We start from the raw sequence: 15,321 nt of genomic DNA, 5'->3' as shown, positions 1-15,321 counted from the left end.
TTTGTACAGTAATTAACTGAAGATGACAGAAGTTTCTGTCGAAACATGTTTTACAGACTCAAAAGTTTTGTCGCTTTTTTTATGTTCTAGATTGTAAGTACAGCTTGTGATCATGCGCATAATCCAATAAATACACACATTAGCAAATCACAGAAACGACGACTGCTTTATTTGCATCCACAAAACATCTCAGTCACACCCTTTATCATTCACTGTAGAAAGCACCACACCAGTAGATCAACATCTGAAATATCTCCATCAGTTTCAGCATGTGCTGTTTTGCCTCCTGGTATCAGAAATTACTTTTCACTTAAATATGGTGAAGAGAAGTAGGGATGCATTTTCAACGGCGTCATTTGCAATTTGTGATAAAATATAAAAGTTCTTAGCGGAACTTCTCAAAAAGCCGTCCCCTGATCCTCGTGGCTCTGGTGAGAGGGCAGGGTAGAGAATATTTTAATCCTAAGCATAGATTCCTGATAAGATATCTTAATTTGTAAAAGGAAAAGAAAATATCGATACGGAATTTTATTTTTCCTTAAAAAAAAAAAGGACTGTACTGCGTTGTTAAACTAGTAAAAAAAAAATCCTTAACCAATCAACACCAGCCTATGGATCCTCTCCAGAGGTTAAGTGAATTTAATAAACAAAACATTACTACAAAAAAAAAAAAAAGAAAAAAAAAAAAGAGAGGGACAGAAAATAACAGGAAAGAAAAAAGATATTGAGGGAACCATTTTACCCCTTCAAGCTTGCATAAGCTGTATCACAGTGCACCACTGTTCACTTTTACTCCAGCGCCAAGCCAATTCAGCATCTTTGTTTCTGATCGCCATACACAGATCTCCTAAGTGATCCTGCCACAACACAAATAATCAACAAAAGTGAGACATGAAAACCTCAACGTGCATTAAGTGCAAGAAGAAGTAATAGAATCCAGACTGGCCGATTTTTCCCTTTGTTGTACAAGCTACAGATTGATTCAGGCTCTTTTACCCTTGAACCCCTGAGAGTGACTGGCATCTAATTTCTCCTTACCATATCATGCCTGAATCAAACATTAAGGTCAGGAGAATGAAGGAGCTGATCACCGACTTAAGAAGCTCCTGATTGTTGGACAAATTCTCCATGTCGGCATCTTAGGAAATGTGTACAGAACAGTATGGAGAATATGCATATTTATTTTAGGGTGTAAAGGGTTCAGCTACACTGTGAGTGGTCAAAATCCTCTGATCAAATTTACAGCCACATCCTCCTTGCGCTTAGAGCTTGTCACTTTGTTCATCATGCCAGTTCATACTGGCTTATCACGTTGCCTCTGTATGTTCCACTTGCCTTTTACAGTTGCTATGGTTCTAAGCCCAGTTGTTCGAAGGCCAATTAGCACTAACCCTAGGTTAAATTGCAATCTGGATTTCTTTATTCCTTAGTTCAAAAGCCTTTTGGAATAATTTTCTGTGTTCTTTGTACAGCATCAAATAATAATATTCTAGAAAAAAAGAAATTCAACCAAATTTTTTTTAAAAGCTTTCAGATCTGATATCCAATTTCTGATTTCACACTAACAACCCAGCCCTGGGTTTTTTTTTAAGACAATTAAAAGCCTTTCTTTGCTGTTCATCAATTTGGTGCCGAAACCAGATTTTGGTTGCAAAATGTCGCTTTGCAATTTATCAGCTGTGATCTCATCACAGGCTCGAAGTCAACACATGAACATTACCTCTAAAGGAAGCATGTCAGAAGTTGCCAGAAAAACTAGGAGGTGAAAATTAGACATAGTAGGTAGGAATTCACCAGGAGGGAACTGGTTTAAGTATCTCCCTAAAGCGTGAAAATCCTGCACACTTTGTTTGTCCATGATTTTTATAAAACTGCTGTAGGTATGACATGATTCTCTTACAAATAATTGTGACAAATCCAATCACATGGACTGCTTGGAGGCAAAAACTGTTCCCAGTTTGTTAAATCAGCACAAAATAATAAGCATGACTTGCATTTTTGGGGGCTGTCCTGGTGTACTGGTACACGGGGGAATTCCTATTGTTTTCACATCCATACATGGAGTCTTGACGCAGTTCGTTAATGTTTCGTTCCTTTGTGTACCGGTACACGAGGACACAACCCATTTTTGCATTGACAACTACAGGTGTAACTGTTCTTTGTTAACTCCCATGTATTTCCTAACAAAGATTTCTCAGCAAACAGTGCTAGATGAGCACTTTAAACTTTGGCTTGGTTGCAAGTTTAGAACATGGTTTGCCTCAATCTCTTCATTCATAGATAGTTTCACTTGAAGAGATTCAATGAATTTAAAAAGGAAGTGTTATGGGTCAAAATTCTTCAACTCTTTCAAGCTCTGACAATGTCAACTTCTTCTACCTCATTACCAGTGTATATCCAAAACTTCTTTTTCACTTTTTACATTTTCTCTTGAAAAGGCCACTTCATCCTCAAGTAAACTGAGGGATTAGCCCTTCAACTCCCATGAGTGACCAAGACGGAATTTCTCCTTACAATATCAATACAATTATCAACCAGATAAGTGACAAGAATAAAGAAAATTATGAATTTGGGGATAATTAGTTGATCCAATGCTAAATTCTCTGAACTAACATTATAACGAGAATTATAATTTGATCTGGGAGTGAAAGGGTTTGTAAAATCAGATCTTCACTGAATGGATGAAAACATGTAATTCACTACAATGTATTTGTAGCACTTCAACAATTAACTCCATCAAAACATGCTCAAACCAAAAGCGATATGAATTTAAGCTGAATCGGACATTTTTTAAACAGACTTCTATCATAAATTAAGACCCTCTATAAAATACAAATCTGTTTCCCAAAGGCAATGTACTGTTTTTGCCATTGTTTTCTCTATCCAAGAACTGAATGCATGATGTAGTATGAGGCTGTGCGTAAATTCTACCGGGTCAAGTCCGATCAAGCAGTATTCATTCAGTTCTTCTAACAAATTACTGATTCCTTCGGTTGACACTAGTTTTGAAAATATAATAACAAGAAGAACCCACCTCACACTCCAAGTTAACTTATTTTATCACTCAATATGAACCCAGACATCAATGCCCTCCTAACGTACAGGTTAGCTTTAGTGCTCAGGGCAATACTGGCCGCTGACATCTCCCTCATTATTTGGTATGGAAACATGGCAATGACTGTCGAGTCCATCGAGTCCATGTTGACCGATTTAGCGCACTGTTCCCGGAAGCAGTTAAAAATATTGAGCCCACGTAGCTCTATTTCAGACATAGGGTGGTTACCAAGCGCTAAACACCGCTCGAGCTTAGATGGGCTACACACCGACTAGGACCCGCAGGACAGAAATTTAAGGACTGTTTGGGAACAGCACAAACCTCCAGATAAGTCTTTCGTACCCAGAGTTATCTATTTGGCTGTTTTGATTTTCATACGAAGCGTTTATGTTAGTTGTCGTCGCCATGAGATCGTTATTCGTTTCCCAGGGAATCGTTCATGTACCTGCTCCACTTTTGTAATGTGTGATGTAGCAAAGCTTAATTTCATCTGACGTTGGTGTATAAATCAACTTAATGGCAATAAAAGTCTACTTCATAACATGCTCCTGCGTGCCACTAGTTTCTTGCGCGAATTATGCATGATGGAACACGACGTGAGGTGAATGTATATAACGTACAGTGACAAGATGACTAAAAAGAAACTTAAACGTCTCATTTTACTCCTACAATCTGCATATATGGTTCAGATTTACGTTCTTTAAGGTAAACCGAAAGGTAAATTACTACAAACTCATGTGTGCATGGACATAGGAGTGCCAAAACTAGAAGAACTTTGGGATAGCTGTGTAGAATTTCTTTAAGTGTGACACAAATTAAGTTGATACATCTCAGTCTGACACTTTATTCCGTTTAGTTAAGAAAGAGTGATTCTCAAAGTATTCTCTTTGACGAAACGAAGGTTCCAAACGTAATCAAATAAAATCCACCTCTCCTTCCTCATCCATGGACAAGTACAGAGTCACATCATTGGGCATATATTATTGTTGGTGAACTTAAATAACTCTCATCTATATAACCTTGCAAATTTACACTGCAGTTATTTCCCCCTCTCTCCCTCGCCCACCTTGATTAAGGGTCTCCCTGAAATAAACATCCTCTGTCATATCCTGAATTTAAAATTAAGTTCCTTGGACACCAACTAGAGGATAACCATTAATGGAAAAACTTGGCCAAAAAGGGGGATTGGGCTTGTAACAGTTGACTCTATTAAATTTTGCTTTCAATTTAATCCTTCTTCAGCTATCAATAGATACATGTAGACTCTGAATTATTGTGTGTGTTCTGAATAAGCTATGAAAGGAAGCAATCATACAGAAATGTCAAGTATCCAATACTAAATGACCTTTGTAGTACAAAGTGTGTGATTTATTTCTTATTTTCTGCATTCCAATAATTTGTGGTTCTGCATTATCAGGGATGCAATTGTCCTGAGGAAAATACTGCACAGTTAAACAATATTCTATCTGAATGAATTGTGAATAATGAGATAGCTGTGCTTAACACAAGACTGCAAACAGATTGTCAGATAAGAAACAGAGACCTTCTCACAAGATATACCAATCTTAGTAACATGCAAAATATTTTTAAGTTATAGTTACTGAAATATCAATTTCTTAATTTTCCTATATTTTTCTGTCAATTGCAGACTCGATCAGCAAAAGCATTAGCCAAACTGTTGGAACTATGTATAACAAGAGAACCATGTCCAAATGCCAAGATCATTAAAAATCTGTGCAGTGTTGCTTGCAGTGATCCTTCAGTCACTCCAGCAGTAAATATCAGTTTAACAGTAGCTTCTGATGAACCTCCTTTGTCACCAATCCCTGAAGGACAGTCAGAATCAAATTGTAACTCAGTCTCTTTTGGAGGAAAAAATGCATCTATGGAATGAGGGTACAGTTTACAGTGCGATCAGTATAATGGAATTCTGTCTCTTGTTCAGCAGCAGAAGGTACTTTGGGTTACAAATAGTATAATCGCTGCACTTAAGTCTCCACATTTATTTGCTTATTTTTCTTAGTCACTCTTGGAAGAGCTTACTATGTGTTTGAGTTTGAAGAGTTCTGTTGCATGTAATCTTAGAATTATGAAATGATAATGTACATGTACTGCTTAGCCTGTGTTTGTGCATTGCTTTTCTGGTTTCTTGAATTGGGCTTTTTATTCCAGTACCACAGTTCTCAAAGTGGATTGAGTTTCTTCTCATTAAGAGGAATTTTTTGCTTGTTTGACAATTTGTGTCCATCTTGATCACTCCTGTTCAAAGGTTCCACATGGATCCTTAGAACTGACTGGGTTTTTTGAACTGTTTCTTTTTTTTTTAATTTTGAACAGAATGCAAATGCTTCAGCTTCTAAAAAAGCAAGTAGCAGTGCAGGTCGTAGCAAGCTTCAACCACCTGCTGTGGATGGGGTATCTGTGGCCTCTCTTGATGATAACAGCATGGATGATTCTAAGGTGAGGCCTTCCTTAAATAGAGTCAATATCTGAGAAAATTAAAACAGATTGCAGCTTGTGAAATCAGGTTATGTGTTATGAGATGTCCTGTGTTCACAGCCACTGTGTGAAATAACCATTTAAATAAAGCTAATTCTGAAAATCTCCATCTTTTTGGAATAGATGGCTAAAGTTTTAAGTATTCAAAGAAGAGGTGCAGAATTTTCTCTGGTCAAATTAGCACATCATTTTGGAAGCTTGCTAACAGCAGATAACAAATGGAAATTCATTAGGTGAGTACTGCACATGGGCTCATTGAACTTGGGTCAGGGGATTTCATACTTAAGCACCCTTCAGCACCCTTACAGTGCAGTGCGACACTTGGCAGCCAGGTGCCTGGGTGTGCTGTGCACTGTGTCCACTGAAGATACCATGAAGACAGTGGTAAAGGATATCTTACCACTGATGGGCACTGCTGATGTTATCAGGAACCGACAAGGAGCTATAGAAGCTATATCTTGTGTCCTTAAAAAGCTGACAACAATTGTTATGCTCGAGAAAGTTATCGTAGTGCACCAAAACTAATGCAGAAATGACGTTTCCGTCTAAATTTAGCATATATTGGCTGTGTACAGATGTGGTATGAATGATTCAATTAAAGAAAAATTTCAGGTCGGAGGATTTTTGGTCGTATCACAATAAGATTTACCTGTTTCCCTCCCCCCCACCCCCTTAGCTTTGTAGTATTCTTATTACTCCCCCCCCCTTCATTGGCAGTTAATTTTCCATAGTCTCCTATAGACTGATCCTCCCTCAATTCCCCCAGAAAACCGAGTGATCCCTCCTAAAATCCTCCCCCTTCCCCTCGCCCCCGACGATAAATGGTGACTGGTCCATTTCTGCTCGCCATTTTAGAGTGAAGCTTATTTTCTCTGTGTTTTCACTATACACACATATGTTGGTATCCTTAACTGGTTGCTTTACATCAGATGTAATTGATCGGCTCGGAATGGGTGCGGTGCCTTACGTTGTTCTCCTGGTTGTGCCTGTGCTCGGACGGATGAGTGACCAGTGCGAAGATGTTCGACTCATGGCCACATACTGTTTTGCCACACTTATTAGGCTTATGCCTCTTGAGGTATTTAGGTTAACTTGTAGTTTTAGTAGTTTCAAGTCTTTCACTTTGACAATGACTGAGCGCATTATCATGCTACATTTTACGCAGCTTGCTATTGTCTGCCTTGTCTTTTATTTTGTCGGAATATACCCTGTCCATCTAAGCGAGAGGTTTGACAGAAATGTCATTGTTTAATGCCATGATTTGATGGTCCGTGTACATCATCTTTGTCGTAATGTTCTTGGTTGGATGACACCTCTAATGGGAACGGAGGTAAAAGAACAAAGAGGACATATATCTCACAGCTTGATATTTTTATGTGATTCATACTGAAGTGTTCGTAATTTTATTTCGACGGAGCTAGGATAGAAAGACATGTAGTCCTAAACTGGAACTCTTTGACTATTTTATTAGTTCCTTAACTCTATATTCATTTTCCCTAATTTTCAACTGTTGTTTTCTGTAGTCTGGTATTCCTGATCCGCCCCGCATGTCCAAAGCTATGGTGGAGCAAAAACAGAAGGAACGAAAATTTCTGGAGCAACTTTTGTACGGTAAAAAGGTGGAGAATTACACTATTCCTGTTCCTATCAAAGCTGAGCTGAGAAAATATCAACAGGTAAGGTGCTACAGGAAAACAGCGGAAAGAAAGCCTTTATTCATGCTGGAGTTATGAACTAGTGATCTGTATTTGAAATGATGTATTGAACGGTGTGCGACGAGGGTAGCTTGTCTCCCATCGAAGGTAGCACACAGTGCAGTGCACACAGGGTGAGGGAACAGTTGGCATAAAGTGCAATTTAAACTGCAGCATTTAGAAAACGTAACTATTTGATTTCATTAACGCCGAGAAAAGTCTCCCAAAACTCAGTGTTGTCGGGTATCTTGTTGGGAATGCTCAGATGTTTTTTCAGTGTGAAGAATAATGGGCATTGCTAGTGTCATCTGTTTGAGTTTCTTCTACTTTGTTCATATTTAGGATGGTGTCAACTGGCTGGCCTTTCTCAACCGTTACAAGCTGCATGGTATTCTATGCGATGGTATCCTTCATTACTTTTCCTTTTAAAACTTCGGCCCAAATTATTTGCGTACATAATTGACTCATTTTTATGTCACTATAAATTGCGTCCCAAGACCTCTTAATGATTGCAGGGTTCTGGAGGAGTTGAGTAAAGAACAGCACAGTTGAGTTCAGTTAAATTCGATAAATCGGAATAGCTCCGTCTGTTTTATGGATTCGATTTGTATCTTAACAGTGAGATCAGACATGGGACTTGGTAAAACTCTTCAGTCTATTTGTATCATAGCAGGTGATCACCATGAAAAAGCTACAGTATACAAGGTACAGTATTCGACTCCCAGGCAACGGATCCAGTCTGGATAAAGATTGAAGTTGTCTTTTCTTTCTGGTTTCCTTATTAGGGAGTGACAAGAGTTTATCTTTATTCTGGCAAAATGTAGCAATAACCAAGTCAAAAAGTTCTGCTCTAGGTTGATTTTGCAAATGATCAGGAATTCCAAAAAAAAAAAGAGAGACAAAACAAAACAGAGGAAAGAGTACCGTACTGAAATGTTCGTTCCATGTTTGCCGTGATTATTCAGATAAAGTCCTCTACGTTCTCTTACGGTTTAACGTTACCATATGATGGCCACTTTCTGCTGCCAAACTTCTGGTCTTTTTTCGTTTTAAGGTGATGAGCCCCATTAGGCGCACGTAGTAATTTAAACTATTCGCACATAGGAATGGGTCCAGTGTTGGATCGAATTCAAATCAGTAACTACATCGCAGGAAAAACGAGTGAATTTTCAATCGTGTCAATCTCTCTTTTTTCTGCACCGAATAGGAGACGGGTAATAGTGATTGCAAACCTTTGCCTTCTCTCGTGATTTGCCCACCAACACTAACAGGACATTGGGTGTACGAGGTGGAGAAGTTTGTTAACAAAGATTTCCTTAAACCATTGCACTATACAGGCCCGCCGTCTGAGAGACAGAGGTTAGTCCTGGGACTCTGTTTGGTGTTCGCTGACGGTGTGCATTGCTTTCTAAGAAGTACAGGAAGTTGTTTGGTGTGTGCACAAATACAAGTGTAGTTGAAAATTCTGAGCGAGTAGTTTGAGGGTAAAATTTAATAGTTATATTCGTTACTCTACGTAGAGGAATAACTAGACCAGTGCTTGAACTATTAGGAAAAGTGATTCCTGAGCAACCCGCGGCCATGATTATTGTCCAGTTCTTATTTAAAGTCTATTAGAATTTGTTCCCCTTTACTCGGCCACTGAAAGCGAGAGACAGGTTCAACAGGAACTTACCGATCAAACTACAGCCATAGAAACTCAACATTCGACCACTGAAAATAATTTTTCTTCTTTTCTCTTCTTAGACTTCGTAACAAGGTCAAAAATCACAGTTTAGTCGTAGAATCCTACGATATTGTAAGAAACGATGGTGAGTTCTTCAGGTAAGGAGAGTTACCGAAGGGTAAATGAAAATACACATTGTTAAGGCACAGCAGTTATTACAACAGAATGTCTCGTTTGTTTCGTCCTAACAGATCAGTGCACTGGAACTACTGTGTCCTTGACGAGGGCCACATTATAAAGAATGGAAAAACAAAGGTAGGTTACGTCTTGGTGTTTCCTCTAGAGAGCAAACGTTGAGGAGACCTGACAGGAAAAAAAAACTGGTCGAGACGAAGATATCGTTTATTTGGCATTCTCTATATGTTATCTCTCTGACAGAACTTAAACAGGTTTTCTTTTTTATCATTGAAGTTTCATTGATGGTTGTTGCTTGAGAATGATTTCGAATCGTCTGAAATGGAACGGTAGCGATGTAGTCCAGTATTCAAATTAAAGGCGGATGGTAAGAAGTTCCTACAAGTATCAGCCCTTTTGAGCAGTTAGGACGGAATCGTAAACAAGCTCTTTGTAATGTATCGTCATTGATGTCGACATTGGTCGTGGTGGGCGGCTTGAGTTCCAGTTTTTCAATTGATTTTTTTTTGTCTTTCCTTCTAGCTTGCTAAAGTCATTAAGCAGCTACGAGCCAGTCATCGACTTATACTCTCGGGAACACCAATCCAAGTACGAATTGAGGGGCTTTTATTAAGCAAATGAAGCTATGCGATTTAAATATGGGAAGATGACTAGTCAATGCACCAACAGTTGTTCCACATGTAGATCCTAAAGTCCTCTTCGTTTACAAAGAAAGAAGTGGATAAATGTTTTCCTCTGCCTCGCATACTGTTAGGAAATGTCAGCAGCTTCTGTCGAACAGCAAAACGTTGTTCATGTTTCTGAAATATTCTACGTCACAACATTAAAAATTGAGACAATTGAGACATTGCTCGTTCTAATGTGTCGTTCATTTTTGTTTCATTCTCACCATACTCCTTTGTTACGAGTTATCTTTCCGTATAGTAGCGTAATTTTGTAGTTTTTTGTATTGCTTTACTTCGTTCATTCTTGTAAAGATTTGATACGGTGCTTTACGTTGACATGCTTATGTTTTATTTTCAGAATAATGTCCTGGAGCTGTGGTCATTGTTTGATTTCTTAATGCCTGGTTTTCTCGGAAGTGAAAAGCAGTTTCAGTCTCGATTTGGTAAACCAATTCTACAGAGTAGAGACGCAAAATCGTCCTCTAAGGAACAAGAAGCTGGTGAGTGTCCGTGAATTGAGTACTAAGTAGCTAACACAAAGCCTGCGTGGCTTTTGGTCCGTGATGAAAAATAAGGCAGTAGAAACATTTAAATGAACGTCAGAGCTCCAATCCTCTTTCCGCCACTCAAGAGTTCCACGAAGCCGCTAGTTACATGTGTTAGCCACTTCAGCAGCCTAAAATTCGGCTTAACGTTTGTTGAACAAAAAGGACAATAGATGTTGTGCCCCACCAGAAAAAAAAGTGAAACCGGCCCCTGCAAGACGCTCTCGCTTTTCAGCTATCATAGAAAATGTTGGATGGTTTTACCCTTGATTTTCCGCCGGCTTCACCCTTTTTATTCCAAAGACCACGCCCTAAAGAAAGCGAGTTGTCCCTCCTCGGTAACGATTTGGTAAATAAGTAGAAAATGGAAGGTCCTCTAGGAGTAGACTGTTCGCCTTTCAGTAAGATTTCATGGCGTTGTGGATCATAAATGAGGTGATACCGTGGTCTGTATTGACACATGTGTCCCATTCTTAGGGGCCTTGGCTATGGAGGCCCTTCATCGTCAGGTTTTACCATTCCTATTGAGGCGCCTGAAAGAAGATGTACTGCAAGATCTTCCACCTAAGATCATTCAAGATTACTACTGTGAACTGAGTCCGCTACAGGTCAGTCTGTTGCTATGGCCAACAATCAAAGTGCGCACTGGGGCGATGTATAATAGTTTTCGACAACACTTGTAGTTGTCGACAGGATATGAATATTCAAGCAGCTGTGCGAAAGTTTCAAGGATCTCCACCTTGTATTTAGTGGTATTTTTTTTGGAGAATTTCCGAAAATTGCCCTCCAGATCGTTCCTCTCACTCAAGAAAAATTTTTTTTCGTTTTACAGGTTCAGTTATATGAAGACTTCGCCAAGTCTCAGGTCAAGAAAGGTTTGGAGGAAACAGTTTCTCACATCGATGAAGAAAACAAAAACGAGAAAGCAAGCAAAGATAATCCTCACGTTTTCCAGGTTAGTATTGATTTCATTCTTACTGCCATACAACGTTTATTTTACTCGTTTAATTGAGAATTTGATCATGGACACTAGTCTGTCCTCAGTGCTTACCACAAATAACCTTATGCAGTATGAATATTCATTCAATCTGACATGTAAATAATTCCCAGGCTCTTCAGTACCTGCGCAAGCTATGCAACCACCCGCTTTTGGTGCTCACTGCCAATCATCCAGAATACACCAAAGTTATGGACCAATTACATCAACAACATGTCTCCATCCGGGATATTCAACATGCCGCCAAACTTGTTGCTCTCAAGTAAGTCAGGTTATTTGTTAGTGTAACTTCAAGGCATTGTGCGGTTACCATAACAATTATATTTTAACGAATTGCTTACGGATAGAATTTGAACTTTTGCAAGCACTCTTTTTAGACTGGCACGCCTAGAGTACCATTGATTTCTGAGTTCCTTAAAAATGGCGGTTTCTTACTTGAATGAAATTCATAAAATCCCTCATTTAATGTAAGATCTTCTCTGTTTTCATCCTTTCCTTGTAACCAGTTCATAAAAACTACTGCGCATTCTGTCACCCTGATAGCAGCATACTTTGCTTAGAGGTGAAAAATGAAGTCATTTTTTCCTATCAAGAATATTCCCTCGTCATAACATATGTTGGCGTTTAGGCGTTTGACCTTTAGCTGTTTGTGAAAATAGTTTTGTTTGATGTTCGCCTCAGGTTACTATAGTTGAACTAATTCTCTCTTTCTGTCTACAAATTGATCAACAGGCAGCTGCTGATGGATTGTGGGATAGGAGTTAGCTCCTCATCCTCAGGCTCCAGTGATCTGTCTTCAGACCCTGTAGTGTCCCAACACCGGGTGCTGTTGTTCTGTCAGTTAAAGAGCATGTTAGACATCGTTGAAAATGATCTTCTTAAGTAAGAGCAATCTTCTTTTTTTTTGTTTAAATTGTTTTTTTTCGCCATGCTGATTGATATTGCTGCATTCGTCTTTGGTTTGTCCATTTGACAATTAACCAGAACAAGACTCTATGTGTACTTGTTCGTGGGTAGTACCTCGCCGCTACGTCTCATGTTGTCGCTGTGGTGATCGAACACGTTTAAAACAGTTTATATTTGTACGACGTGTTGCAAGGACAAAGTATCATTTTATCAAACCTTCTTCATTTAATACGAAGTGAATTGTCGGAGTGGCTGGTAAACCTTCTCATTAATATTCAGCCTTTGGGGGTGGAAAGATGTAAAGGTTTGAAACTTAGCCTGCTTCTTATATTCAGTTTGCTTTATTCACGCAGAAAACATATGCCTACAGTGACATACCTCAGACTAGATGGAAGTACGCCTGCGGGCTCGCGTCACTCGCTCGTACAAAGGTGAGAATTCTTTTTTGAGATTTTTCGGTTCCGGTTATTGGCCATGGTCCAATATCTCGCGGAACAAAGGGAGGAAACGATGGTCTGGTATCCAAACAATATTACAAGACAACCTACGACATATAACCTATACACACAATTCCCGTATTCGGTACACGCCTTCCCCTAGATATCGTCTCGACATTAGCATATGTAATTAATCGTCACAAGTATATGACAAGTACATGACATTTTCACAAGTATGCCATACCTAGACTGCTATGCTACAGATGGTCCTCCACGAACAAACATGGGCCGACTGGTAACGAGTTTCTGCTTTCAACGCATTTTTGGGATAATAAACGCGACGTTTAACAGATTTTCTGTTACTTAGAGACTTATTTTATCCTCAGATTTAACAACGATCCTTCAATCGACATTCTATTGTTGACGACACATGTTGGAGGACTGGGATTGAATTTGACTGGTGCCGATACGGTCATCTTTGTGGAGCACGACTGGAACCCAATGAAGGACCTACAAGTACGTAACCACCAACCTTTTGAACCTGTCCCCTCCCCCCTGTATATTCCGATTTTCACCAACTTTGCTCAAGTTTTGTTTTTGGTAGATGCGATCAGTTGCCTTTTCTTGATTGCTTCGATCATCTTTCTAGGCCATGGACCGAGCTCATCGTATTGGACAGAAGAAGGTTGTAAACGTGTATAGATTGATTACACGGGGAACACTCGAGGAAAAGATTATGGGGTAGGTTTTAAAGCAGCACTATTTGAGTCATACAGCACAGTGCAAATAGGTTTTTTTTTACGTTACACTCTCGACGAGAAGCCTCCTTCTTTAAGCCATTTAGATATCCTGAGATAGGACTAAGATTAACGCTCGTTAAGTTTTTTCCGAAAGCGGGTGACGATTGAAAAGTTAGCTTCTCAAACGTTTTTCCACTTTTTTTTTAATGGAAGTGTCTCACTTGCCCATTGACGCAGCGGTAAAAGTTTATTTATGAAGGAATAACGTCTAATACACAATTATTCCACGAGCGCGCGTTGGATATGAGATGACGGGCCTCGTCGGCGATAATCATCTCATATCTAACAAGGGCGAGTAGATTGACCGTTTTATCAAAAATGGCTTAAACTATAAATAAATATTCTTAACTTCATTTTTTAAGAACAACGGAATGTTACAATGTATAAAAACACTTCCGATTTAACTCGTCTTCATGTGCGCGCGTGATGACTCATAACTCATGATGGCTAAGCCAATGAAAACTCTTTAATTGCATTATCCAGTGATCCAGTTTTTAATAACAACTTGTCGTCAGCTTTCCAATTTCCCCAAGGTGGATAGAACAGTCAACACCTCTTTGGCGTCTTCCTTTGTTCTCAAACTTATGAAAGACATTCTCATTGTCCGCTCGTTTCTAAACCTAATTGTCAAGTGATAACATACTATACACTTAGATATTTTATAAATTGAGTCTTCAAGTCGGACATTTTTTTTCTCTTAGACTCCAGAAGTTTAAACTGAACATCGCCAACACAGTGATCTCGCAAGACAACTCAAGCCTATTGACCATGGATACTGGACAACTCCTGGATCACTTTTCAGTCGACCAAGAAAAGAAGAGAGAAAAACCAAGCGCACAACAGTCGAATGCGACTGGGAAGACTTCGCTCAAAACTATGATTGAAAATTTGGGAGAACTATGGGACGAGGAACAGTATGAAACAGAATACAATTTAGACAACTTCATTGGTTCGCTGAAGTAAAAAATAGTATGCGTCATTTTGGGATAGATGATTGTCAGTTTAACAACCTGGCCTTATGTCTGTGTTGGTAGAGGCGAAGTCGCTCTGGTCATTGAAGTTTACCTTGGAGCAGCCATAAATATTCAAAAAGGAGAACCGAGGTTAATCGTAAGGTTAAACACCTTCTTGGGTAGTTGCCCCACATTTTGCGAAAGGAAGCTGGAAATTCAAGCATTGCTCAGGAAGTTTCTTCAACAGTTTATGAAGTGACAAAGAAAACAAGTAAGGAAACAGACAACCAAAACAAATTTTGATTTGACATTCTCAAATTAAAAATGCCTCAGAAAATTGACGATGATGTAAACATTTTGTAAGTAATAGGCTGGATTTCATAAAGTTAGCTCGCGTTTGCATATTATTTAAAATAACAAGAACACATTCAGAGTAATTTGGACGCAGCTAGCGTATATTCGGGCATTGGACGTCGCGCTCTAGGAAAGACACTTTCCTTTGTTTGTGATTCAGATCAAATTCCCGCTTACGAAACGAAACATTTTTGGTGATGTCAATTAGGCATGTGGTGGAATAAAGGTTTTCACTTTGTTATAGTTGTATTGTTTTGTTCCTTTTTTCCGTTTTGTCAAAGCTAGGATTATCGATAGACCGGTCATCACAGTTCTCCAGAACAGTGAACAAAATCAAGAACTTTTTTTTTGTGATAAGTACCCGAAGTATCCGTTTGAATCTTCAATAAGAATGGCTACAATCTAAGCATTTGGATGTCAAGTTCAAAAACTTCTACTCGATTGGAATAAAAGACTCGATGAATCCCAGTTAAACGATGACTAGACCCGGGTAGGGTGGGGAACTCTTTAGTCGTAGGGATGCACAAAAGGTTAAGGGAGGATTTAGGAATGTGT

At 39.0% G+C, this 15,321-nt stretch overlaps 1 protein-coding gene and 1 non-coding gene across 3 annotated transcripts; one reads left to right on the top strand and one right to left on the bottom strand.

Annotated features, from left to right (window-relative positions):
* Positions 1-158: 158 nt before the first annotated feature.
* Positions 159-1,964, bottom strand: LOC131800029 (uncharacterized). Its single transcript, XR_010718452.1, has 3 exons — positions 1,721-1,964; positions 743-857; positions 159-428 (listed from the first exon to the last, which is right to left on the bottom strand). It is a non-coding gene; the product is annotated as an uncharacterized protein (transcript).
* Positions 1,965-5,675: 3,711 nt separating this feature from the next.
* Positions 5,676-15,009, top strand: LOC131788581 (TATA-binding protein-associated factor 172-like). Of its 2 annotated transcripts, XM_066170675.1 has the most exons (18): positions 5,676-5,787; positions 6,484-6,632; positions 7,078-7,230; positions 7,591-7,651; positions 7,877-7,953; positions 8,456-8,607; positions 8,995-9,072; positions 9,166-9,229; positions 9,632-9,697; positions 10,133-10,274; positions 10,797-10,927; positions 11,152-11,274; positions 11,430-11,578; positions 12,049-12,198; positions 12,576-12,653; positions 13,046-13,175; positions 13,309-13,400; positions 14,161-15,009. In XM_066170675.1, the coding sequence occupies exons 2-18, from the start codon at positions 6,504-6,506 to the stop codon at positions 14,420-14,422; spliced, it is 2,037 nt and encodes a 678-aa protein (XP_066026772.1). In that variant the 5' UTR covers positions 5,676-5,787; positions 6,484-6,503; the 3' UTR covers positions 14,423-15,009. The 2 variants fall into 2 exon arrangements, with proteins under 2 accessions (XP_066026772.1, XP_066026773.1); XM_066170676.1 differs by lacking the exons at positions 5,676-5,787; positions 7,078-7,230 and adding an exon at positions 5,835-6,014.
* Positions 15,010-15,321: the final 312 nt, after the last annotated feature.

The sequence above is a fragment of the Pocillopora verrucosa genome, chromosome 8 (assembly GCF_036669915.1).
Source record: "Pocillopora verrucosa isolate sample1 chromosome 8, ASM3666991v2, whole genome shotgun sequence".
Classification (NCBI taxonomy): Eukaryota; Metazoa; Cnidaria; class Anthozoa; order Scleractinia; family Pocilloporidae; genus Pocillopora; species Pocillopora verrucosa.
This window is presented reverse-complemented; position numbering and strand designations above follow the sequence as displayed.

Bases quoted from the DNA above. Each gene is read 5' to 3' on its own strand.
- LOC131788581 (XM_066170675.1), top strand. From the start codon at position 6,504: ATGGGTGCGGTGCCTTACGTTGTTCTCCTGGTTGTGCCTGTGCTCGGA. The intron at 7,954-8,455 runs GTACAGTATTCG...TGCACCGAATAG, and splicing joins AAAAAGCTACAGTATACAAG to GAGACGGGTAATAGTGATTG. The intron at 13,401-14,160 runs GTAGGTTTTAAA...TTTTTCTCTTAG, and splicing joins CTCGAGGAAAAGATTATGGG to ACTCCAGAAGTTTAAACTGA.